Raw genomic sequence first — 26,897 nt, forward strand, 5'->3', positions numbered from 1 at the left:
CTAAATGAAGTCAATGGTGAGTACACTTAACAATACCATAATTTCTCCTTTTTAAACCTTGGAATACAGAAACATAGGTTATGGAAAAGAATCTTAATTTGGAGGCCTTTTCATGTACCTGTTGAGTGGAGGGACCTAAAGCTTAAACAGTTTTCTGGAGTGGCTCTTAGGGTGCTCCTTCCCCTTTATGGAAACTGACTTTATATTTATGTCTTGGAGTATTTGCTATTAAAAGAGGAAGAGATTTTACTGTAGCAGGATTGATTGCTGCCAGTATTATTTTTAAAAATTCAATATTCTGATTTAAAACTAAATTTAGATCTTAGGATTTATTTCAATTTCTTTTGCTCTTTGTGGTTAAATAATTGTATTTCAAGAAATTATGAGTTGGAGAAAACATAGTTCTTTGTATTTCACTTAAATGTGACTGGATTTATTTCACTGGGCTGAAAGGTTTTTAGCCTTGATGAGGTTCTTAAGTGATTCTTTCCTTCATATGTAAGAGGGGAAGGGGTTCTGTGTAGCTGGATTTACATATATTTTGTCAAGTAGTCTTCATTGGATCCCATGCCCATTAGATAAGCAGCAGTGTGTTGTAATAGGAGATGTCGTTTCTTGCCTCGTGGTGCTGATCACAATGGTTTGAGCTTTAAGTTCTGTAGTCATATTTTAAAGCAAGATATTACTGAAGGAAAATATCTTAGTGTATGAAAATACGGTGAAAACTCAGAAATTTTAACTGCCTACCACACTGAAAACTTAATATGTAAATAAAAGCATTTTAACATTTTATTTGTTTTAGAAATTAAAGATGGTTGCATTCATGTAAGAGAAGAAAAGCAATATTTTGAGCCACTGGTCATTTCCTAATAGTTTCAAGTGTATGTTTTAGTTTGCTTAAACATTACGTCATTTGGAGAATGGAACTCTCATTTTCTGTAGGAACACATGGATAGTTCAGTTTCAGGGAGAAAAAAACCCTGAATTTTGTTTTCAGTGCACTTTTTTAGTGACCTGGTATCTTAAAAATTCATCTTTTATATTCTTCCATTACTTGTAGATGGTTTTATTTATAGTGAATTTGTAGGAAGAGTGGAGGAACCTTCATCTCCTACAGAAAATCTAGAATAAAAAAAAATTTTTAGAATGATTTTAGAGACTGGTCATTTTAAAAATTAGATAAGGAGAAATGCTTGTTTTATATTATAGAGTGCTTTTACTTTTATGTGAATGCTCAGGAGATTCATTCTTTATGCTGCCAATACAAAGCATGTGGTAAAATAATTCAAATGCAGTGCTCTTGCACTTTTGGTTAAATAGACCTGAGTATTGACACTAACTGATAAAATAGCAGTAAGCGCAAAGTGACAGTATGCGTTTATTTGATAAATCTGAGGGGAAAACGGGTTATTGAAGAAATAAGTTTCCAGAGAAAAATGTAGGTATTATGCTTCTGTGCTTTTTTGTTGTTGTTTCCTACATAGAATGACCCTGACCTTGTTTCTCCAGAAAAATATTTAATTCTTAAATACAATTTGCTTTAGATGTGAATACAAAACACTAATTTTTCATACTTCATCTGATCATCTTAGTCCATAATAGGAAGTATGTGTTTAATGCTTATTAAAATTGTAGTAACGTTAAAAACATACTTAATGTATACAGAAGTAATAGCATATGCTCCCTTTCTTAATACTTTTTGGTAACATTTCTCATTGTTTATTATCTCTTAAAATTATTAATCAACCTTCCAAAAGGAGGCTCTCCTAGTCACACTTAAAGGAAGGAAATTACAGGGCAGTGGCAGTTTTACAAAGGCAATGAGAGAGAGAATAAGAGGAAGAAATAGGCGATCCTTTGGGTTTTATAAGGAATGTGGTGTACAGACCTTTGGGAATGAACAATTTGTTTTTTATTTCAGAGTTTGTAAACACATAAGGGACTTCCTTTTCAAGGAAAAAAAGCTACAGCATAGTGCAAGACCTGTCTTTTCACCTAGGCCATATTGTTGTCTCATAAAGAGAAGAAAATTTAATGGATTTGCTATTCTGTATTAGTTTAAAGTATTTTAGTATTTCCAAAAATAATACATAATCTTATTTATTCACTGTCCAATCTATCCATTTCTCTTAAAAACAGACTCCCTGTTTAGCATTTTTCAAGGGTATTTGAATTTTGTTTCTTAAGAAAATGGGATCATCTTGACTGCTGTTCTTGATAGTGTTAATTTCTACTTTAAACAAAACTTGTTTTACTGCAATGAATTTAGGCCTTAAAACTGCTAATGAAAAAAAACCTTTTTTTGGTGTTTATACTTACAGAGCTATTAAGGAATTATCCAAAGTGCTTAACACCAATGCATGAAAGTCTTAAAAAGCTTAATTCAGAAGGAGTAATAGTCAAAGTGCTTGTTAAGGTAGGAAAGATTAGTTGGGAAATATAGAAGTGAATTTCTTTTAGAGAATTCTAATCATTTTCCCAAATTATTCAGAAATACAACACTGCCAGTGAAACTTCAGTGTTTCTTCATAAAAGATAATCAGCTATATAGAAATTTATTGCATAAAGTTCACATGGAGTCCCTGTATATTTCAAAAGATTTGCAAATTCATTGCAGTGATTAAGTTCACATACCAGTTGTTGCTGGGACCCATTCTGTTCGACTTATGCCGTGGCTTAGAATGACTTGTATAATTAGGTTTATGTAGATATGAAATTCATAAAGTAGCCACCCCCAAAAGCTTTTTGCAAATTGAGATCTTTTTTTCCTAGTAGCCCTAGATTTAAAAAAAAAATTTAGAAGAATCTTAAACATATCCCATCCATGGAGCTAAGTACTCCTCAGTAGTGTTTATGTCTTTTGAGCAATTCATAATAAAAGTAAAGAACTTAGATCTCAAAGGAAATTGAACTAAACTTGAAGAAATCTAAATCTTTTCATCTAAGGGCAGATGAAACTGAGCAGAGAGCTTACGCAATTTGTCCTAGATGGTGCCGTTTGTGGCACAATTAAGACTGGAACCTAGTAGGCCTCTGAATTCCTAGTGCTTAGTAATAGCAGTTCATCCTCTGAATTACTACTACTGTGGTAAACTTGCTAGTTTTAACTCCAAGGCTTTGTTAACCAACAGCAAAGTTAAGTGATTTAATTGTGTATGGAGGAAGAGAGATGGTGGGCCCTGGCACAGTGTCCCTGCCTTCTCCACCCTGGAGTAGGCCCTAAACTCCTTTCTGTCTTCATCCCGGTGAGAATCTGTGATTCAGTGTCTGCATTACTAAGTAGGTGGTAATAATACTTAAATGGTGGTGGAATTGGTTTGAGGGGAACAATTAGGACAGTTATACTTACTGAAAAATATGCTCTTGATTGCCTGGGATAAAAGAGTCTAATGACTACTTGATGTTTTTACTAGCTTATTTATTTATGTTTTAGTAATGGTGATATTCTAGTTAGTTGATCTTTTATCTCTCAGTTGGCAGTTTTCTGGTATATGGGATATTTCTTACCATGGTCTAGAAAAATACAGAAGAAAAACATTTGAACAAATCTGAGGCATTGAATGTTTTACAATTATTAGCAGCTTGATCAACTGAATCATATATATGGGTGACAGTATAAAAGTTGCTATAAAAGTTAACAGAGTTCATTCTTTAATTTGATTTAGCCTATTCATATTCTGTCTCTCTAGTGTTTTCCATCTCAGATAAAACAATTACGTATGTACCTAAAAGAAAACTAGGTTATTTTTCAAAATTATACAAACTTGTTAAAAAAGAAAAAAAAGGCAAATACTAGGTTTTCTTGAAAATCTAAAAGTAAAGGAAGAAAGTGAAAATAGCTCATAATTCCACGAGATAGTCTTTACTGACTTCCTTTTTAAAAAACAAAGAGTAATGCTTGCAAGTGGTTAAAAAATTCCAACAGTACAGAAAGGTATAAAATGAAAAAAGCCTTCTTTCTGCAACCCATACTCTAGAGGTAACTGTTGTTAACAGATTCTTGTGTATCCTTTTGGGGGAAAACTTTTTATGTATATCCCAGCCCAATTTACTCTCTCCTCTATACTTTGCTTTTTACTCCTAACATAGCTGTCTATTTATCCAGATACATGTACTTATATATACATATATATTTCTTTTTAGCATTTTTTTCTCAATCAACAGAAACAGAACTGTCTCATTCTTTTTAGTGGATTAATAATGTTCCATTGCTTGGAAAAACTATATTTCATTTCTAACTAGTTAAAGGATGGACTTAAATTTTTTCCCAACTCTTTGCTATAGACAACTTTGTGGTGATACATGATATACATGTATCTTGGTGTGCTGTTTTAGGCATATCAGTAGGGTAAGTTCATGTTGGCAAGATGATCTCCAGAATGCTTAAACTAACTCATACTTCTGCCAGTAATGTATGAGTGCATTTTCAGTGCATTTTAATCCCCAATGTAAAAATTTTCTTTACTGCTTACATTTTATAATTTGAGCTTTTGCTAAAAATAGGTATTGCTACAAATGATTACCTGTTTAGCTTTAGTTTTATTTTTCCCCTCCGTCTTCCTTTCTAATTTACTGTAGTCATTAACAGTAGATGTTGCAGGTTTTTCTGGAGGGTATTGTTAGAGATACCAGTTCCTAATGTGACATAAATAAGAGTCTGACATGACAGATGACAACTTGCAGTCACATTTTTAAACATGCTTTGGATAGATGAAAACCATTTTAAAAAGAAAGAGAAAGTAAGGAGGAGAGAGGTAAAGATAATTTTTTTTTTTTAACATAGTTGTTTCCATGGGAAGTATAGAAAGAATCAGATCCTAGGCTTTACCTTCACCACCCACCGTGGAACCTTGATCAAGTCAGTTTATCTCCCTGGGTTTGCTAATCTATAAAATGAGGTAGGTGGGTCAGGTTTTATTGTCAGGTTTATGATCAGGTAACCTTATGCATTTGAAAATATGTAGTGCTCTATGAACATAAGCTGGTTCTGTTGTTCTTTTAAATACCTAAATAAAAAATGCCCTCATTTCATACTAAAGTTTTCTGTATTATGATACTAAACTCATATTTCATTTGAAAGATAATCATTTAGTTTGTTGGTTGGACAAAAGTAATGTTTACAGTATACACTATTTTCAAATGCCTGTTTTCAAGAAGCTCATCTTTGATTTAATTGGATATAATTAACTTTCAGGAAACCAGTCTCCCATCTTCATCAAACTGATACAGTAGAATTTTATTTTGAACATGGAATACTAAAATATGTATCTATAGGCAAACCATTCCTACTTCCCCTCCCCCAGTTCTAATCTAGATATACCATCCATCAAATCACGGTTTTAAAACATTCTAGTATGTCTTACATAATATGATTAGTGCTATCTTTGAGCACTGAGTGTTCTACCTTATGCCAGCTATACTTACAAATGCTATCAGTCCTCTAAACATTTGGTATCTTAATAAATGGAAGATATTTCAGGCCTTTTTCAGAACATTAAAGTGGTAACTATTTACCAGTAAAACAACAATCAGTGTGGTGTCTATTGGCATTTAGCACAGTCTGAGGCGTCTTACAAATACAAATACAGACGCCAGTCGCAATTCAGTATCTCTGTTATTGCCAATATCTAATAACATCAGTGAAAATGTACCTTTTATTCTTCAGTGGAATAACTTATTTTTAATCAGCCTTTTTAATCAGAAGATTGTTAAGTGGAATAATTATTGAAGTGTTCAAAAAGAACCAAATGCTCAAAGAGCTATTTCTTTTTAGCTAATTTGAAAGAAGTCCTGGGTTCTTTTTGTTTATGCCATGCAAACCAATTTCAGAAGTTTACTAAAAAGGAAAAACAGCATTGTAAGGCTACTCTGTGGATAGTGAACCTGGGACCAGATGAAGATAGAACTTTGCTGTAGCCTTGAACAGAGGTTGTGCTTAAACTTAGGAAATAAAGTATGAAGTAGAAGTGGATTAATATTTTAAAATACTGATTTGCTGTGTAATAATTTGTGTGGTGTTAAATCTATTTTGAGCTAGAAGTATATAACTGTTCAAAAGATGTTAAGCAAGCTAAAAACCCTTTTTATGGTTACATTCTTTGTTACCCTGCTCTACAGCTTCCCATTGGAGGAACCAAATTTAACAGTAGCACTGTTTTCACTCTGTTGTGGCAGAGTAACTTTTAAGTAAAGATGGTGGTGTGACACTTGAAAATATATAATACTGAATACTGTTGGTCTTTTGTTAGAATGAGACAATGCTGTAGGCAAGAACCATTCTTTTGTAAGAATTAAAAGGAAAAAATAAGACCCTTGAAAAAGTATGCCTCAAAATCTAAGTCACCACGTGGACTCTAGAATGGCATACTTACTGCAATAGCATAATGTGGACAGTTTTCAAAATGGACTTTTAACACCTTGTAAGAACTTGTCTTAGATGTCTAGCTTTTGAAAAATCGGGCACTTTGCTCATTTCAATTTTGTTCTTGCCTCTCTGCCCCATTTCTTAGTAGAAAGAAGGAAAACACTAGAATATCTCTATCTTTTTCCTAGTGCTTTTGGACTTCCAGCATCTCTGACTTCTAATGAGCATGAAATAGATAGCTTGAAATGAATAGGCAAGGTTTCAGTTATAAAGTTTACGTCATTTGAGGCATTTTTTGAATTTCTATTATTGAATTTATAGGAGTTGATGTTTGCAGATGACTTGTTTATAATTGTGAATTAACTGAATTAAGATAAAACACAGCCACAGACTGTCAAGTGGTGATAACACTAAAATAAGTTGCTAACAATTTTATCTTTAAATTTTCCAGATGCTTGTGGTTAAATTTATAAGAGGTAGAATGGTACAGTAGAAGGAACATTATAATTGGGAATCTTTGTGATCTTCCATTAGATAACCTTCCCAGATTTGAGCTTGAAAGGTTGTTAATTCTGTGGTAATTTAAAAGTATGTTTTGTGTTAGTAAAGTTAACCTAATGTACTGTCTGGTGCTGAAGTAACACTTAAATTTTTCCTTCTGCTTTCTTACAACGAAATTTTTATTTTAAACAATGTTGTAAATTGTTTCTGCCTCCCTTCTCACACTCATTTTAAGCCAGAGACCAGCTTGATAACAAACCTTGGGTTTTCCCTGTATTGATAAGGAAATAATATTTTAGAGAATTCCAGGATCTAGAATCATATCTCTTGAACCACATATATTATGAGATACATGTTTGCCTTTAAAATCTGAATCTAATTCAACGTTATTGTCTTTGTTTCTAGATTTAGGAACGTTTTAGATTTTTCTCTGTGTTTAACTTAACATGTCAGAGAAGGGATTATATGGGAAGTTTTAGTTTGTCTTAGACAATTCAGACATTAAAACGTAACTATAGTTTTTGGTGTTTATATCAGTCATTGAATAATTCTTGTAATGTTTATAAAGATTTACTACACAAAGATGCTAATTTTTGTTCTTTTCTCCTCCACTCAGCCATCTGTTGAGTCTTCAAGTCCAGGTAAGTATTTTCTATATTTTTCATAATCTCTGTTCGACTAACATTTGGCCTATTAGTTACATAAAGGTTAGAGGAGTTAGACTATCATCTGACTTGCTTTTCTTCTGAATGCTTCTTTTCTCTGGGGAAAAAGAAATGGATGAAATATTTGACTGCCCATGAAGGTACAGGTGAGGCTGCTGTGAGTTCAACCTCGTGACTATTTGTGGGTTTCTTCTCTCTCTTTCTCTCTCTTTTTTTTAAATGAATTGCCACATGTATTTTGTGTAGTTTTTATTTGCTGTTTGATTTGAAGTATATTTGAAGTGTATTTTTAAAAAGGAAACATTAACTGCTTAGAGATATTTGATTGTGTAGGAAACTCAGAGTATTTGAGAAAAATACTGTTAGCGCATATAATGAGAGAGGGAAAGGTAAAATAAAAGATTCAACAAATGAGTGTTGTTGTAAATTAAGAAAGTTATTTTTAGATTTTATTATTTGTAGTATCAGGCTTCTGTCCAAGGAAATGTTTATTGTTTTAAGTAATAATAATTGTAGGCAATTAAGAAAAAATTAGGAATAAAAACTTAATGTAAAAACATTTTTGGTCCACTGGTGAAAGGCTGTGTGCTTTGTAACATCTGTACTTTGGAATTGATGCTAATAATAGTAGTCATGTGACCCAGGCTAAATGGTTTGTCTATAGACTCCACCAATGTAAACCAGTTACATCTAGTAGCCATTAGAGGTGAGGATTTAGGGGAGGGAAGGTAATAAAATGATTAAATGAGTGCACGTGTGATGTATTATAAACTGAATTTATCTTTTGAGTCTTTGCAAAGATGTAAGGTACTTTTTAGTGATTTTGCAGTAGGATGGAATTCTATGACGAAACAGTGATATTAGCCTTAACTCTGAAGCAAAATACTTACACAAAGCACCAGACTCCCTAACCCTAATAATTTACTTTTGGGATTCTTTTCCCTAGGAGATAGCCTAATCTTGGGCCTTAGTAATTAACAGAAAGGAATAGGGTGGTTAGTTGGTCTCAAAGAACAAGGTAAAAAGAAGTCAACTAAAACAAGGGTGAAGAAAAATATAGCAACATCTGTAGGAATACATCATTATCGACTAAGTGTCCTAGAAGATTGCTGTGTGAACCGAAAAGTTTTGGGACATTTCCATTGAAAACTCAGAAAGAAGGAAGAATGATTGGGACAAAGAAGCAACAACTAAATTAGTGATTCTCAAACTGCTCTTACAGAACCCTTGTGTCTAGTCCCTCACCTAGTACTAAGATCCCCTACTAAAATTATGCCACATTCTTCTTAATTTCCAGAAGAAATTAAAGTAATATAATTTCTTAAGTGTTTTTATTTTATAAATCATTCTAAAACTCTGATAACTCATTTGTATTATAACAAGATAATACTTGATTTAGCAATTATATATTTAGTTATTTTATATTTAATATCAATATTTTGTTACGTTCCTCAGAGAGCATACTGACTTCTCAGTGCTTTGCCATCTGACCTAGCTTGCAGTTTACTCATCTTTGTGAACATAGGCTCTTTTCAGGTATTCTTTGAGGCAGAATATCTACTGCTTCTGAAACTCGGGCTTACAGGAGCCTTGAAGCACAGTGAAAGCAAAGGCATTGGAATTGGCAGAACCAGGATTAAAATTCCGTTCTTGGCACCTACTGGCTCTGTGAGTTTAAACATGCTATTTAAACTCTCTGAGCCTCAAGTTTTTGTTTTTTGTTCATAGGATTGTTTGAAGATTAAATGAGATAATGTATGTGAAGTGCTTAAGCATAGTATTTGGCACATAAGAAAATATTGTGAGGTAACAAGAACCCTGGAGTCTTGGTGCCCCTTATTCCTAATTGCCTGATTTTTCAAGAAATCAGCCTCTATATCTCTTTCTTTTACTTATTGGTTTTCTTAATGGAGTGAAATAGAAGGGTAGGTATATATAAAGGTAATATAACCTTTAACACTTTAAATTGATAAAAATAAATTGCTAATTGTTTTTGGTTTTTTTAGTGTTAAGTAACTCATTTGTTTATTAGTTAACAATGCTTTTGTAAACTTAAGTCCAGGTTTGGCAATAGCCAAATGTGGGGATAGTTTATAGACTATATATGCCCAGCATTTGCTATCTCCTATTACAAGTTTTGACCCTATTGAGTACAGTATTCTCCAGCCACGAGGCTAAAAATAGATTAGCTTATACAAGTTACCTACTGGATTATTTTTAATGCCTTTCATAAGAGTTTTATATGTAATTTTAATAAACTTTGCTTTTTATACTCTATCTTTGAGTTATTAGAATATATTTTCCTGGATATGTGATAAAATAATATTTGAGTTCAGCTGTATTTTCATTAGACTGTGTATTCAGATGGTTGTGTATTTCACATGACTGTATATTCATATTCATTGGTTCTATTAAATATCAATCAATTGATTACGAATTGACTTTTCTCACACAAAAGATCATTCTTATTTGATATGACCATTTATTATTTACAACTCACGTTTTGTTGGAAGATTACAGTACTCTTCAAACATTCCCCCCACCTCCTCCCCGTTTTGCGGTTGTCACTGTAAATATATAGAAGTGAAACAGGGTAAAAAATAATCCTTAAAGAAGATATTTTGTGGGGGGGTGATAAGTAAGGGCAAGAATTTTAGAAAACAACAAATAATACTTCCCGTGCATAGCCTTTTGTGCATAGCTTTTCCCTCGTACTTTTACTTGACATATCCAGCTTCAGATAACATATACATTAAATTAATATTAATAAGGTACACATAATTTGGTTTACCAAACTGTTTAAAATATTCTTTACCAGGAGGTTCAGCAACATCAGATGACCATGAATTTGATCCATCAGCTGACATGCTGGTTCATGATTTTGATGATGAACGCACATTAGAAGAGGAAGAAATGATGGAAGGAGAAACAAACTTCAGTTCTGAAATAGAGGATCTTGCAAGGGTAAATAACAATAAGAGCTAGAGAATGAAGTGGTTATAACTTTTTTGTGGAGAGAGGAAACACTAAATTTTATTTCTCTACTTTATTTTGGGGAAAGTGGTATTATATATAATCAATACTGAAAATTTTTATGTGGTCATAGGTGGGATAATTTAAAGTTGGAAATTTTTTAAAAAGAACTTTATTATGTGAATTAGAATTCAGTAGTTACTTTGGTAAAACATCACAGATATTGGGTCAAAAAATATATAAAAAAGGGTACTAAATTTCCTCTTACATACCTTCTGCCTTCCCACAATTACTGCACCTTTTATTTACTCCCCTTCAGAAGCAAAACTTCTTATGAGTTGTCATCGTCTTCCTCATTTCCTGCTTACTCCATAAAGTGCTCTAGATTGTCTCTGCCCCTTTCCTATCAAGATAACCAGTGATTTTATTGTTATATCCTTTGGTCGCTTTTTTCTCTACTTAACTCTCAGAGGTATTAACACAATTTATTATTCCCTTCTTTTTTTTGAATTTTAGAGCACCCACTGTCGTTTTCCCGATCTCCTTGTTCCTCTTCAGTGTCTTTCGTAGACTCGTCTTGCTTTCCTCAAGGATTAGATTTGGAATTTCCCAGTTCTCAGTTCTGGGTTGTGTTTTCTTCTGTCTGTAAATCAGTGCTCCTCAGAATACAGTATGAGGGTCAGCTGCATCAGAATCACTCATGGACTCACTAAGAAATGTGCATTTGTATGCCTCTCTCCCAGGCACACTGAATCAGAATGTGGGGCGGGGGGGGGGGGGGCTCAAATCTACATCTTCACCAAGTGTGCACACCAGGTTTAGACACTGCTAAGCTAGGTGGTTGATCTCATTTAATCCCATGGTGTCTGTGTATGCTCAGTATTTCTTAGTTATTTTTCTAGCATTAACCTATTCCCTGTCTCCAGTTTTGTTTATCTAACCACCTGCTTGACATTTCTGTTTGGGTATCTCAGTAGACATCTTTACATTTTAAATGTCTAAACAGAATTATTGATTGATGTTCTCCTTCCTCTGCCTGTTTCTTCCCTGTATTCTCCATCTCAGTAGAAAATGGTACTACTGTTTACCTTGTTGCCTGAGTCAGAAACCAGGGAGTCATCTTTCTTCATTCTCAATATCCATTCTTAAATAAGCCTATAATTTCTATCCAGAAATATCTCTTATCTGGCTCTTGTTCCATCTCTGCTGCTACCCTCAAGCCCAGGTCACCATCATTTTTAGCTTAGACTATTACAGTAGCTTCCTAACTGGTTTTTCATGTCCTCTTTTACCACTCTTCTCTCCAATATATTACCACAGCAACTATGATGATCTTTTCAAAATATAAATCAATTTATATCAGCCTTCTATTTAAAAAACTCTTCAGTGGCTTCCTGTTACACCAGAAGAAAATCCAGACTCCTTTCCCTGGCCAGCAAGGCCACCTACATGATATGGTCCTTTATCCCTTTATTACACTAGTTGTATAGCTACACTAGTTGCTTTTGTTCTTAGATGTGCTGTTTGTTTTCACACTTCAAGGCTTTTCAGCTCATTCCCACTCTCTTGTATGTGCTTTCTGCATCTGGCTCCTTATCCTCTCAAGTCTGGGCTTAATATTCCCTCCTCAGAATGGCCTTTCCTGGCCCCTAATCAGCTTTTATAAACCACTGTACCCCATTCAATGCTTTCTTTATACCTAACACAATTTGTAATTATATGTTTGTTTAACTTTTTTGTCTGTATCCTTTAGTTCCATGAGAGGAGGGATAGTCTGTTTTATTTACCAATGTATTTCATGATACCTAGCAAGAGTGGTCACCCAGAGTTTTTGAATGAATGAATAAATCAGTTTGGTATGCTATCATTGAAAGGTATTATGTATACAATCTGCTGAACTCCATGACAAGAACGTAAGAAAAAAGACATGCCAGCCTTTAAGCATTTGGAGTATATAATGTCATCGAAAAATGAATTCTTCCACTTTTACAGTAGTAAAGATTATGTTTCAGAATTTTAGTTTAGAACTTTTTTTTTTTTTTGCGGTACGTGGGCCTCTCAGTATTGTGGCCTCTCCCGTTGCGGAGCACAGGCTCCGGACGCGCAGGCTCAGCGGCCATGGCTCACGGGCCCAGCCGCTCTGTGGCATGTGGAATCTTCCCGGACCGGGGCACGAACCCGTGTCCCCTGCATCGGCAGGCGGACTCCCAACCACTGCGCCACCAGGGAAGCCCTAGAACTTTTTAAAGTGTATAGTTAAAGAGCTGGAAAAGTAGTTTTATTAAGTCAAATCTTGTCAGGTGATCCCATTTTGAATCATTTAGTGATTAAAACTGGCTTAATCCATAATACCTAAGCAATTCAATATTTTATTAAGCCAGACAACAGAACTGATCTTAGTGGTAATGGTGTAGAGCTGTTATAAAAGCTTTTCAAGGATGAGTTAAAAAGAACACGAGGAATCTGGAGTCAGAACTATTCTTTATAAGAGGCTGGAAAGCCATTCAAAAACTGGGATAATTTGCTTGGATGATTCAGAACCTAGGTGAACATCAGAGGAAATGATTGATTTAACAATCAGTCACAGTGGCTTCATATATTCATGAAGTGGAAATGCAGTTATTTTTAGTTATTTGCCTGTATTTCACAGAAACTTACCACTTTAGATATATTTTCTTTTTTCTGAATAACCCATCCATGGGATAAAGGGTAAAGGAAGAAAATCTTATATTTTCCATTTTTTCACATTCTGTGTTAGTCAAGTAATTGAGTAAGTAATTACTCAAGAAGAGATAATCAAGTACAGGTGAAAATAGGTTATGAAGTGGAATGATTATTTTATTTCAGAAAATGGGCTACTATATTTAATTAGTACAAAATTACTAATGGGCTTCACTAAAATTTTGGTTGTGTTATGGTCTTTTCCTATTTTCTCCTTTATTCTACCTCCTTCCCGAGTCCCTTACAACCCCCCAAAATTTGCTTTCAAATGACCCTTTTTTAGGAAAAAGTAATTAAAATATACAAAGGGAGAGAAAGACAAGGGAACCAATCTTTTATCATTCCTTTCAACCAGACAGTCTTAAACCTTCTCAGAGAGTACTTATAACTTTTCCCAAAGTAATTAAGGCTTAGGTGTAAGTAGCACATAATCACCAGTGCTTTTATCTGTAGCCTAGAGCTAAGCTACACGGCCAATGTATTGGATTTCCTATAGTTGTAAACTCTTTAGGTCCAAACCAAACTGGTTTTAGTTTTTATTAAAAAGGTGAGCATGATTTTGTCATTGGTTACTAATTTGCTTCTATAGAAGTGAAACATCATAGTTGTGTCAGGAATTGATAAGGTAGTTTATGCCTGGCATTTTGGTTGCATGAAATGGACCTTTGATGTAATTGGGGCAAAATTTTGACAGTTGATTCATTCAGGAGTTATCAGTAACTGCAATAACCTGTAGTTTTAAGTTCATTCAATATGAATTCTAAAATTTCAGTGTAAACTAGCTTTTATGTGTATTGTTATGTTTGTATGCATGAATCTTATTAATATAAAGTATTTTAGGTAAGTTCAGCATTTAAATGTTTTAAGAGAATTAGATGTACAGGTTAGAATTTATTAGTGATCTTAGAAGTGTCAGAATCATTCCCATAGTAAACTTTGGTTTGCTGGGAATGGCAATATGCAGGTTTAACTCTGTTTTTCAAATGCACTCTTAAAACCCATGGTCTCACTTAACAGTAGCAGTCTATTTGGGAGAAGAGGGATCAGGATCAGCTATATCTTTATGTATTTATAGTTTTGAAAATCACATTATAGCAGTGTTAATAATTGACACTTTAAAGTGCTAGACACGTTTCACCCAGTGGATCTCCAGAGCTAGAGAATAAAGATTAAAATGTGAGAGATTGAGGTTTTTTTTAAGTGTACACACCACATGAATTATACAGATAAAAAAAAGAAACTCCAGCATGGAGATTATAAAGAAGAGTTCACTGCCTTCATCTCTTCATAGTTTATTCTGTAGTGAAGCCCCAGCCCCAAGAGGTTGGTTACCTTAGGAACCAGCACTCTTGTCCAATCTGGATGTGGTGTCTTAAGCCTTCCTGGCTGAAAATCAGTCTCTTTCCTTCTTTCCCCCAACTTAGTAAGTATTTACTGGTAAGTCACAACAGGTATACAGAGAGTACTATGTCCATCCACCAAATGGCCCTTCATTGGCCAACACCTGGTACCACGTGCAGTCATTGCTAAATGACTAATCCCCTGGTGTGAGGGAGAGGGAGCCACCTCCTGTGCAGCTAGGAGACGGATACCACTCCAGCCTTATAATGCTGCTGGTGGTGATTGGTAATGTTACCCTATTGTTGTGAAGTTTAAGGACAGATTTAATTTCAGCTATGATGTTTGTCTTTGAAAAAGTCTATATTCTTTCCACCTCCACCTGGTCTCCGGTGAGCTTATATAGGCATGATTTTCCCTCTTCTTGTTACAGTGCTTAGACAACTTATATTTTAAAGCACAATATGTAGGTATAGTCCACATGGCTGATTTTTATTCATCTTGTACTATGTCCATTTTCCTTTTTATAGTCTATCAACTTCTTTCCTTACTTTCTCTTACTTCTTATAGTCTATCAACCCAGCACATCGTATTTCACTCTCCATCAGGATGATGCACACTTAACCTAGGATCAGGTTTTGAGGAAGGGAGTGTATATGCATATGTATGTAAGGGCACTGTAAAGCAGTGAGTCAGACTGTACTACTTATTCAGTGTGTAACTTTGGGCTAGTTGCTTAACATTATTAAGCTTCAGTGTTATTACAAGGATGATATATGTAAAACATTGAACACAGTGTCTGGTACATGATAATCACTCAATAAATCTTAATAGTTACTCATAAAATTCTCAAAGAAATCTGTAACACCCGAACAGTGGAGAACCACTGTAATTGACTCATAATTTTCTTTCATCTGCTCCTTCCATTTCTCAACTCTTGTATGAATGGGAACAAAACACTCTTGACACTTTATTGTGATGTTTCAATTTGGGGAAAGCCCCTTAGTACCTGGTAGAACATAGACTTCGACAATATAAGCTAATGAGAAAGTCTCTGGAACAGGTGACTGATGGGCCCTAGTATAATGTACTGTCAGCCACATTTTATTCATCTTTTAGTCTTTTTTCAGAAGGAAATAGCAAAGAACATTTGCTTTACGGGATAGCATTACTTTTTTTTTTTGAGGTTTTTCTCTCTTTTTTTTTTTGGCTGCATTGGGTCTTCACTGCTGTGCACAGGCTTTCTCTAGTTGTGGCGAGTGGGGGCTACTCTTCGTGTGGTGTGCGGACCTCTGATCACGGTGGCTTCTCTTCTTGTAGAGCACGGGCTCTAGGCGCACGGACTTCAGTAGTTGTAGCACACGGGCTCAGCGCGGGCTCTAGAGCGCAGGCTCAGTAGTTGTGGCGCACGGGCTTAGTTGCTCTGCGGCATGTGGGGTCTTCCCGGACCAGGGCTCGAACCCATGTTGCCTGCATTGGCAGGCGGATTCTTAACCACTGCGCTGCCAGGGAAGCCCAGCATTACTTTTTATATCAAATATTTGGGGACAAATAACAGGAATCCATCTTGAACTAGCTTAGGCAAAATGAAGATTTAGTTGTAAGGCTCGTGTTAATTTCATTAAGGGCAGAGGGATATCTAGACCTCATGGACTCAAGTGCCACCAGAACATATTTTTCTGTTTCTGCTTTTTTACATGGTGGTGTCCTTTTTCAGACTAATTTTCTTCACATCTTGTCAGTTTTCAGGCTCCTAGATTTATTGCTTGAGATATAGCCTATATTCTTTAGCTGCTATTGGTAAAATTCTGGAAACAAATTATGGTCCACCTTGGGTCATGTGCCCATTCCAAATGCATGGCCAGGGAGTACAGTGATTCTAATTGGGTTAGATACTATGAGGTCCATGAGGTAAGCTTTCAATCAAAATACATGCTTGGAATGGAGGAAAGAACACTTTTGGAAAAAGATGCGTGTAGAAGTAGAAAGAAAGGATTGGGTAGCAGACAAGATACGATACTTGAATTTAAAACTGGGGATTCCTCAGCAAAGTTAATTTGAGGTTTTATTGTAGTTGTAGCCCAGTGTTTTCTGTAAGGGCATCACTTCATACCTTAGATCAAGTAAGATATTTTTCATACTATGTGGGTCATGATTGTTGCTTACTAACTTGATATTGGGTAACAGAAATTAAAAGTCACTTCCAAAGAAAAGCATAATACCACTATATAGTCTTTGTTTTCAATATTAAGAATTTTCTAGATGGAATAGGCAAGGATATTTTGTTTACACATGATACAACCCACCTAAAACCAACTTTGACTGAAAATAAACTTTTTAGAAGTTTGTTAGAACTTCTTTAGAACTTTATTGTTTTTATTTTTTTTTTTTGGTATCATACGAATATGTATCTGGGTCCAAGGAATGTCTGGAGCCAGAGATTCAGTGTCACAAGGACCTCTTGATCACTCTTAACCCATGGTTAAATCTGTTGATTCCTTCTGCAGGGTCTCTTGAGTTTTTTCTGTACCACAACCACTAATTTGGTTTAGGCTCTGATTACTCATATGAATAACAGTGGATTCCAACTTAGCAAACTAAATTTCTCCCTGCCTAAGTCCATCTTGAATATTTTGTTGTGTGCATAATTTTCCCTAAGATGTTCCATAGGGTCAGTCACTGTTCAGCAGCTACTCTCAAATGAATCAAAAGGTCAATCACTGTTCAACAGCTACTCTCAAATGAATCAAAAGTAGAGTATAACAGATCCCTTTAGAAACTAAGTACAACTAGAGAAAGTAGGTAAAAATACCAGTCCTAACTTTTTTTGGTTACAACAGATACCCTCTATTCTAATCAGGATAACCTGCTTATTCATTGTTTGTTTCTACGCTTGCACAGTTGTCATTTCCTCTGACTTTTCTCTCTTCCAGTTCTGTTACTGTTTTTCAGATTCAAGCACTTCTCTTCCAAATGCACTATGATCAGCCACTTCTGACTCTACTCTGTTCTCTGCTTAGTCAATGTTGGAGGTGTTGCTAAATTTTTCTTTGAGAAATGAATTTTTATAAAGCAAGTCACACTTCTCAGATGTGTATCCAAGAGGGAAAAATCTTGACCTCACCATGGAAGTCAGATATTCCACTTACCTGAAAAAGGTTAAAAAAAAAAAAAAATCTTTTCATGCAGTTGGTGTATCACTTACCCTTTTGACATGTAACTTAGCTATCAGCTGTTAATGATAAGCTTTATTAAAGATAATGATCGTACTTTATTACCTCCCACTGGAGAGGCTGATTTGCAGTTATCTTATCCTAGAACTGTGAGCTAAGTGGTTCTCCAGGTGGTCTCATACCAGCAGCATCAATATCACCTGGTACTTTAAAAAATGCAGATACTCAGGCCCCACTTCAGCCTTACTAGATCAGAAACTTTGGGGTGGGGTTCAGCAGTCTGTTTAAATAAGGTCTCAAGGTGATTCTCTTGCCCTTGAATAAGACAGACCAAAGGTAGAGAACTTGAAGACATTTATTTGATTGGTAATCATACCTCTTTTTTGTGATCTCTCAAAGTATCAGTTAACTCAGTTGTAAAAATTAGAGGTAGTAGTAGCATATTAAGGTAGTCTTAAAGATGAAATAAATATTATGAAACAGGCTGTTTATGAATTCTCAAGGTCCATGTAAATGTTAGTTGCAAACCTACACTAAAGTGTTTTTCCTGGTTTGGCCCTTATTCATAATAGTGACTTCAGTGGCTTGTTCATAGAAATGACTTCATTGTTAAACCTGCTTCTCATTCGTTGTGCAAAAGTTTATGGAAAGTATGAGCTGGGCTTAGGAGGTCTAGGTATTATAGTAAAGTCTCTGTCAGTGCATGATGTTTCTCTCTGCTTGGTTTTCTTATTTACATATATAAAGGTAGCACTGTCATCTGGTACTTTTAAAGATCAAATAAGATAGTATAATATTCTCACTCTGCTTTTGTTAAGAAAAGAGAATAAGATAGTGGAATTAGAGCACTTATCACAAATGCCTGGCATATAGAAGACACTTTATGGAAGCTATATGTTATGATTGTTTATATAACCCACCTTTTCTATATCTTTTTCTCATTTTACTTCTTTCTTGATTCTGAAGTTCTGTTTTCTTAAATCCTGACTCCTAATTCCCTAATTTCTGTCTCCTGTACCAGATGCTTGGTACTGGACCAGATATCTGCAGGGACTAGATCCTTGAACACTTCAAGCACTGTCTGTGTTATTGCACCTTGAGAATCACAATATGAGATGTCAATTAAGTATGACAGCTTGTCATTGATTTCTGTTTCAGAAACTGATTCACAGGCTGATTTATAACTAGAATATCCATTTACAGTATGAAATAGAAGTGTTAAACAGTATTTTCTTCCTATTTCTTTCTATAAGAAAATTTTTTCAAATTATAATCATTAGTTGCTTTTTACACACGAATTCTGAGTGATGGGGGTTAACTGTATGATCTAAGTATTTAGTGTCACCAGGTTATATCGTCCAGTCTCATGTATTCATGCCCACTATAACAGTGTATTTAACACACGGGCTAGACTTATTTCTATCCATGAATGAGGCTGCAAGACTGCTGGAGAAATACAAAAGTCTTGTTTCATGATTATCCTTGTTCTAGGTTCTAAACTGACTGACTCAGTTAAATTTTTCTTCAGAGTGTGTATGTGTGCATCTGTGTAAAATTTCCTTTTTATAATCAATTCTGTCATGTTTCCCTGATACTTTATAATGCTTGATTATTGATTAGAGTGAGTACCTTCTGCAGAAAGCTGATTTCATTTCATTACATATGGATATTTCTTCATTTCACCTTGAGGAGGGTATGTTTTTTGTGATGATTGGGGAAGGTCCAGGTCCCTGGCTGAGGCAGCCTGGTATATATATGATAAGAGTATGGGCTTTTGTAATTAGACTTGAAATCTGGCTTCACTACTTGTAACTTGTGTGGTTTTTGGAGAAATTGCTTAATCTGCCAGCCTCAATTTCCTCATCTATGAAATGGAGATAATACAACAGTTTTGTAAGATGGATAGTAAGGATTCCATGAAAGGATTTTATATGCAATTATACATAAAGCTAGAAAAGAATATATAGCTAATGTAATCCAGTATCATTCATGTATGTCATTGCTGTTTTAATTTATTTGGGCTGGGCTATGAATTTCATCCCCCTTTCTGGGTTTGTTAACTTAGTTTACAGTCTGTTTTCTGATTATTCTATTTCCCCACTCCCAAATTATGTATGGTACGCTTACTAAGTGTGAGCATCCATACGTAGTGTTAACTGAACATTGGTGTACATTCACTGAATTGATGCAGAAAAGAATAGTAAAAGCCTAGGATTTTCTTAGGTTTCAGAATTATATTCAGTTTTACCTTATATGATTTGAGAATTCATAACAGTTCTAAGAGTATACTCAACAGATTCGTGAATTATAGGAATATGAAATATCACCTATTCAGAAATTAACTTTTTATTTTGTTCTATTTAGGAAGGCGACATGCCAATTCATGAACTTCTCAGCCTTTATGGTTATGATAGTACTATTCGACTACCTGAGGAAGATGAGGAGGAGGAGGAGGAGGAAGAAGGTGAAGATGATGAAGATGCTGATAATGATGATAACAGTGGCTGTAGTGGGGAAAATAAAGTAAGGTTATACACATATATTTTTATTCCTCTTGAAGTTAAAGTTTATTAATACATTCATTTTGACTGCTTATTTTTGTCATCTGTTTTTACTGACTTTAGAAGTAATACATTTAAATGTTAAAAAGTTAATATATAGATATACGTAATATAAATTGGAAGTCCCCTATAATCTAATACAGAGAAGTAATAGTTTTCTCTGTGTCATTCCAGATTTCTTATCAATGCCTAGTCTAAATAAATTTGTATGAACTTTTTAAAAAATGCTATTTTTTTAAAGTAATAAAGGCTAATTGGTAATTCTGTATTCACTTTTATTTTGTTTTGAAATAATTTTAGATTTACAGAAGAGGCTCAAAGATAGTACAGACTTTCTGCATATTCTTCACTCAACTACCCCTAATGTTAGCATCTGTGTAACCATGGTCTATTTATTAAAACTAAGAAATCAACAGTGGTACCATACTATTAATTAAACTACAGACAATTCAGATTTCACGAGATTTTCCACTGATGTTCTTCTTCCTGTTCCAGGATCCAACCCAAGACACCATTTAGTATATTTATTTTAGCCTTCCAGTTGTATATGGAGTACTATGACCTTTCATCTGCAACAATCTTCTTTTTATCTTAGAGATTTAATTTATTATTCCACAGGAAGAGAATATAAAAGATTCCTCAGGTCAAGAGGATGAAACTCAGTCTTCCAATGATGATCCATCACAATCTGTTGCTTCTCAAGATGCCCAGGAAATAATCCGTCCACGTCGATGTAAATATTTTGATACAAGTAAGTGTTATTAGTTACTATTTTTTGGATATGATTTTTACTGCTTAATATATGCCTAAAATTTTAGTGTTTTTTTTCACTACTCTGTTTGAATTCATTGATTTTGAAATCTTGCTCATCAGTAATGGGATTTTGTTCTAGATTATTAGTTTAGCAGTACTGGGGCCCTCTTGTCCATGAATATACTACAGTAATTACTGTGTCACTATGATGCCCGATTCTGAGTGTGTTCCTTTTTTTCCCTCTTGACTGTTCTTTAGTTTGTTTCATGGTCATCTTTTTGATTTCTCCTAGTCTTTTCCTCAGTTTTCCATTTTCTGCTTTCTTTGCCTCCTCAGCCTTGATATATTCATAAGCATTGCTTTCTCTAATCAATGGCTCCCAAGTCCAAAAAGTGATTGACTCTTGAGGTAGGAATATGTTATACAAAGATCTCTCCTAATTTTTCTACAGTTATGATCTAGTCAGAGATGACCAGTAGTCAAGACAACATTTAATATATGTATCTTGAATAATTGCATGTTTCATCTGCTCCATAATATTCATTCTAAGCAGGAATCCTTACTCTGGAAGTAAGATAAGAAAAAGTTAAACATTAGTGTTATTAGTTTAAATATGTGGTCTAAATTTCTATACTTGAAAAAGGAAAATAGTTGAAGAACAATAACCTCTCATGAAATGTGGTAAAGTAATAACTGATTAAACATGGCTACTTCTTTGTATGAGTGACTTCTGTTACACAGTTTGTTTAGAAGTGAATGTAGGGCTGCTAATAATAATTTTATTGTGAACTTTGATCACAGATATGGTCCAACTGAAAAGTATATCAATGCACAGAGAGATTAGTTACTGAGATAGTTGTTTGGGGGAAATGTGGTATTTTTCCCTTAGTTAAACCAGGAGCAGATCCATTGCCAAAGTTTGCTCAAAAGTGGGATACTAAGTGACTGCCTCTTGAAATAATATTTCATAATTCACATCTGGTATTTTAGTTATGGTGTATGCATTGAAGCTACAAATATACTGCCTATCTTAGCTTTTCCATAGGAAGAATTAATTTCTCTATGCAGTGTTACCCTTTTGAATTTTGTGTGCCATTTTAGAGTTGAGAAGATGCTGACAGTCTCATGGTTTTCAGATTTCCCACCCCTTTATGTAAATACATTCTTAGTCCAAAATGTAAACAAATAGCAGCTTGCCTGCTCTGAATAAAACAGGAGTTGGGAAGACATACATACCCTCTCTTCATGCGCTCCCCCCAAAGTGGTGCTACAGAGTTGTCAGTGCTTTAAGGAGCACTGTTCAGAAACCACTGTTTTGCCCCAATTCTTATTTTATAAGGGAAGAAACTGAGATCATATAATTTATTCTGTCACCAAGCTGTTGGAAGGAGAATTAGGCTTAGAAACAGATTATCTTGACTCTGAATCAGATTTTTTCTTAAAATTTTTTGTAGGAAATCATTTTATGAAAATACAGTTGTCTAAGAAGATTGTCCTAGAAGGTTTATGAGTTTTGTTTTTTTTGTTTTAACTGACAGGGTATTATTTGATTAAAAATATCTTGACCTACCTCTGCAAATACCTTTTGGCATATTTAAATATTTGATGGTAGATATAAGAATGGATAGGATAAGCAATCATTTTATAGTACTATTGTCTTACTTATTCTAGATAGTGAAATAGAAGAAGAATCTGAAGAAGATGAAGATTATATACCATCAGAAGACTGGAAAAAGGTAGTTAGAGCCATATTTTCCCAAAACTTAGATAAATAACTACTTAAAAAGCCAAGTGTAATTATTCTTTTACTAAGTATAAATATTGATAAAATTGAAGTAAGTCTTTTTGTGACATATGAATGTTTAGACTTTCCCTTAATACATCCAGGTAAGAAAAATAATTTACCTTTTTATAAATAAAATAATGGTATAGAAAAAATTGGACTTTGTTGAGCAAGCCAGTACTCAGAGCAAGATTAGAATTCCAAATTTCTGAACCACTACAAATTACACTTTTGTTAGCTACACTATAAAAAGTATCACATGTGATTTTTTTTTTTTTTTTTTAATATACTTGAGAAAGCAGTTGTGGAGGCTTTGGTATTTGTTAAGTAAATTTTGTTTAATAAGTTAGATTACAAGTTTTTCCATCCCATATTAATGTCGATATTTACAACTCGAGTATATTGTGTGAAGAAACAGATTTGGGCTTCGGTATAACTATCCATAATTAATTTCTAAAATGAGTCTAAAGATAATATATTGACGTAGTCTTTAAATATAAAATTGTATAACATTGTGTAGTTAATCACATGGTTAAATTGAAGAATTTTAAGCTGTTGCAAAGCAGTTGACTTATCAGGAAGATTTATCAAAATGTTGTATAGAATTGATCAGGGCAAATCATTTCTATAGAAGAGATGATGTCATTCTTGTTGAGATAGGTGACCTGATATTTCTCTTAAAATCTCCATTGAGGTTTTTTAGTGTTCTTTTTCATAGGTCTGATTTTTAATTTAGGGCATAAGCCGTCATTTATTTGGAAGCAGAATAGCCCAAAATATCAAATTGAGTGGCCTTTCTGCACTTTTTGAGTCATGATTGTTTACTTAATTAGTTAATACTTTTGAGGCTTCCCGGTGTTTTGTTTGTTTAGTTTGTTTAAAGTTGTCTAGTTTGGGATGCCTGGGGCAAACTTAAAAAGAGCTAACCTCCTTGTGGATTAAAATAAGGGAAAATCTCTATATTTAGAGTTTCAGTTGGGAAGAATGAAGTATTCAAATGAACTTGGACTGTGCTACCCAAGGATTCTGGGCTTCAGCCAGAATTGATCTATTTATGGGTTTCCAAAGAGACGTTTAGAAGAGAGAGACATTAGTGTGGGTTGGAGTGGTAAGGAAAGATTATCCCAGTGCTGGATGTGTTAATTAACTTGAGTGAGTAATGAATGAATGATGGGACTGAAGACAGAAAAAAGGATCACAGAAGTTACTATTTGTGTGACCTATTTGAGCAAGTGTTCTTCAATCCATTTTTTTCTGATTCCTACATCATGTAGAAATTAAGGTGAAAAAAAGCTAGAAACCTTGGGAGTCATCTTAAACTGTTATTTTCTACCACACGTTCAAGTTTATCTTTTCTCCAGTATAAATTGATTTTGTATCTGGAGTTTCCCAAGAGAGTATTTGATTAAGCCTTGAATTTTTTTTTTTTTTTTAATGAAGCAATAAAAACTCAGGAGGGAGAACATGGGGGAGATGAAGCCTTTACTGCTAGGGAGTATTAGTCCCTTCCTCAGGAAAAACATGTAATAACGTAGACCACAGTAAATCCAGATTGTCTTATTTTAGTGAGATTTGTAAAAAAGTGTCAGGATTCAGAGATTCATCTTCTAAGGCTTGTAAGATGAAATTGAATTTTTATAGAAACTAGGGTAGAGGAAACAGCTTTGAAATCAAACCTGAGTTCAAATTATAGCTCAGAATTTACTAGTAGTGTGTTTCCGAGGAAATTAATTTTGTTGAGTTTCATCTCCTCAAATACAATATGGGAATGACAAATTCAGCCTTGTCAAAGTTGGTGAGGATTTAATGAAAACTTTGCATAAGATACCTGGTACATAATGCACCTAAACGCTGTTTTCCTTCCCTTCCCTGCAGAACAAATTAGGTGAAAAGAAGTTATCTGAACTCGATAGGAAAAAGGAAGTGTCTTATCTTTATACCAGTCGAGAAGTTATCAACCCTGGCTTCATGTTAGAATCACTTAAAGAACTTTTAAATACTGATTACCATGGCTTTCATCCAGAGATTCTAGTTTAATTGGTCTGGAATGGATCCAGACATCTATATTTTAGAAGCGCCCTAGCCAGGATTGATAACTTGACTAGTTATTCTCTGATAGGCATAGGTGAGTAAAGTTAAAAGAGCCACAAGAAGTGACAATAGAGTAATCTTTTTTATGGTGAAAGACATAAAGAAAATTCCTATATATGAGTAGAGAAAATGTGAATGTGGTATTTTTAGAAAACTAACTGGTTTTCCTGTACAGGTGCAGCAATAAATTTATTACATAGAACATGTCTTTGAAGTTATACTAGATAAAATGAAATTCTAACAAAAGTGGGAAACAATAACAGGAGAGAGAAACTTTTCAAATCCCAAGAGTTATTTAAACTTACTAGACCATGATTTTGTACCTTTCCTGCATAAGTCTTCATTCTGAAAATGTAGTAACTGTATTATTAACATTTAGCCACAGACAAAAGAGGGCCCATGTAATTAATCTTGGTCCCTATGTCTTGTAAAATCTCATCAGTGGTGATTTCTCATTGTCTTTCTGAACAGCCAGTTTCCCCTAATCTGTGTTTTGACTATATAGTTTACCAGATTTCCTAAAATAAGATATAATTACATTTGGGAGAAGGTACGATTTCATCTTGTATTGTTTTAATGAAAGTTAGGCACTAATTAATTACCTGTCCAGTTGGTTTGGAGTTTCATTCGTTTGGCCTCTACTGAGCTTTATACAAACGCTTTCGTTATTTCCCTTACCTTAAAGCTCTGGTTCTCAGACTTCAGTGTGTGTCAGAATCACCTAGACAGCTTGTTAAAACATTTATAATTGCCGAATCCCATCCTCGTAGTTTCTGGTTCAGTAGGTCTGGTGTAAGACCTGAGTATTTGCATTTGGTGATGCTGCTGATCCAGAGACCATAGCTTAGAGTGGGATGCTCTGAAAATACTTTAACTTGACTTTCTGCTTTTCAGAGTTATCTTATAATTGAATTATAAGAATTCATTTTTATTTCTTTTCCTCCATATTTTGAAGTAGTTTGTATCCATTTCACCCCATTATTATTACTAATATTTTCATCCAGTCATATCCAAGGTCTTATCTATTATTAATTCATGCATCCTCACAATACTCCCCTGAGGTAGTTAATTGGTTGTAACTGTGTTTTATGACAAACCAGGAACAGTTAACCCAAGACGGTAAATCTAGAAAATGGATACAGAATCTGTGTTACTAGATCTTATTAATGTTTTATGTTATTTTTAAAATAGGAGATTATGGTGGGCTCCATGTTTCAAGCAGAGATTCCAGTTGGCATCTGTAGATACAAAGAAAATGAAAAAGGTGAGTTATTAGTAAATTTACTAATTTATAGCTGAATTCATGCTTTTGAATTGATGAACTGTTTTTATAATGGGATAAGAGCATGACAGTTTGTTACCCCACTGATTTATGAAAGAAGACCTCTGCACCAGTATCTGTAAGAAATACGTTTTCTGTTTCTCCACTTCTGTCCATAGAAGTCTAGCCAAAAAAGAAAGAAAGAAAAGTGAATGCTTCTTTGGTATTGGATTATTAGATGACTTAAAACATTCCAACTTTTAATTTTTTTCATATTTTAAGTACTCTAAAATATATGCCCTTTTATAACCTTTATGATTTATGTTTTAAAAGGTCATTTTGTTTCAGTGGAAGCTGTTGGACAGGTTTTAAAAAACAAGTAAACAACTAATATAAAACGTTTATTTGCTTCTGAAACTTCTAATATTACTAAAATTGAGTATTTTGATGTTTGTGTATTTAAAAACAATTTGGAAAAATTGTTTTACTTTGGAAAAACAATTTGTATACTTAAATTTTACATGTTTTTTTTTCATTATTTTGTCTAAAAGTGCTAAGGTAAGTCACAAATAATAAATACTTAACAAAAACAGAATACTTTAAGAGAGTTCCAGAAAGAGAGAGAGAATGTGTGTGTGTGCGCACGCACGTTTAATGAGTTTTCATGTGCGGTGTGACATCACTCAATGCTAGAACTCTTTCATCATTTCCTT

The 26,897-nt window shown here is 34.2% G+C and overlaps 1 protein-coding gene across 19 annotated transcripts in view; it reads left to right on the forward strand.

The window, feature by feature from the left end:
* The window catches only part of MIER1 (MIER1 transcriptional regulator), a 55,880-nt gene that overhangs the window by 7,002 nt on the left and 21,981 nt on the right, over positions 1 to 26,897 (forward strand). For 16 of the 19 annotated variants that reach the window (XR_004347227.1, XM_032615036.1, XM_032615086.1 and 13 more), the window contains 6 exons: positions 7,482 to 7,506; positions 10,349 to 10,494; positions 20,100 to 20,258; positions 20,915 to 21,047; positions 22,721 to 22,785; positions 26,115 to 26,187. Coding sequence is in view for 18 of the 19 variants with exons in the window: in XM_032615036.1 (XP_032470927.1) it covers positions 7,482 to 7,506; positions 10,349 to 10,494; positions 20,100 to 20,258; positions 20,915 to 21,047; positions 22,721 to 22,785; positions 26,115 to 26,187 (601 nt within the window). In the remaining variant the exon portion in view is untranslated. Of the gene's footprint in view, positions 1 to 7,481; positions 7,507 to 7,639; positions 7,677 to 9,055; positions 9,199 to 10,348; positions 10,495 to 20,099; positions 20,259 to 20,914; positions 21,048 to 22,720; positions 22,786 to 26,114; positions 26,188 to 26,897 lie in introns of all 19 variants that reach the window. The other 3 variants (XM_032615156.1, XM_032615136.1, XM_032615146.1) reach the window with 3 other exon arrangements.

The sequence above is a fragment of the Phocoena sinus genome, chromosome 1 (genome assembly GCF_008692025.1).
Source record: "Phocoena sinus isolate mPhoSin1 chromosome 1, mPhoSin1.pri, whole genome shotgun sequence".
In the NCBI taxonomy this organism is placed as follows: Eukaryota; Metazoa; Chordata; class Mammalia; order Artiodactyla; family Phocoenidae; genus Phocoena; species Phocoena sinus.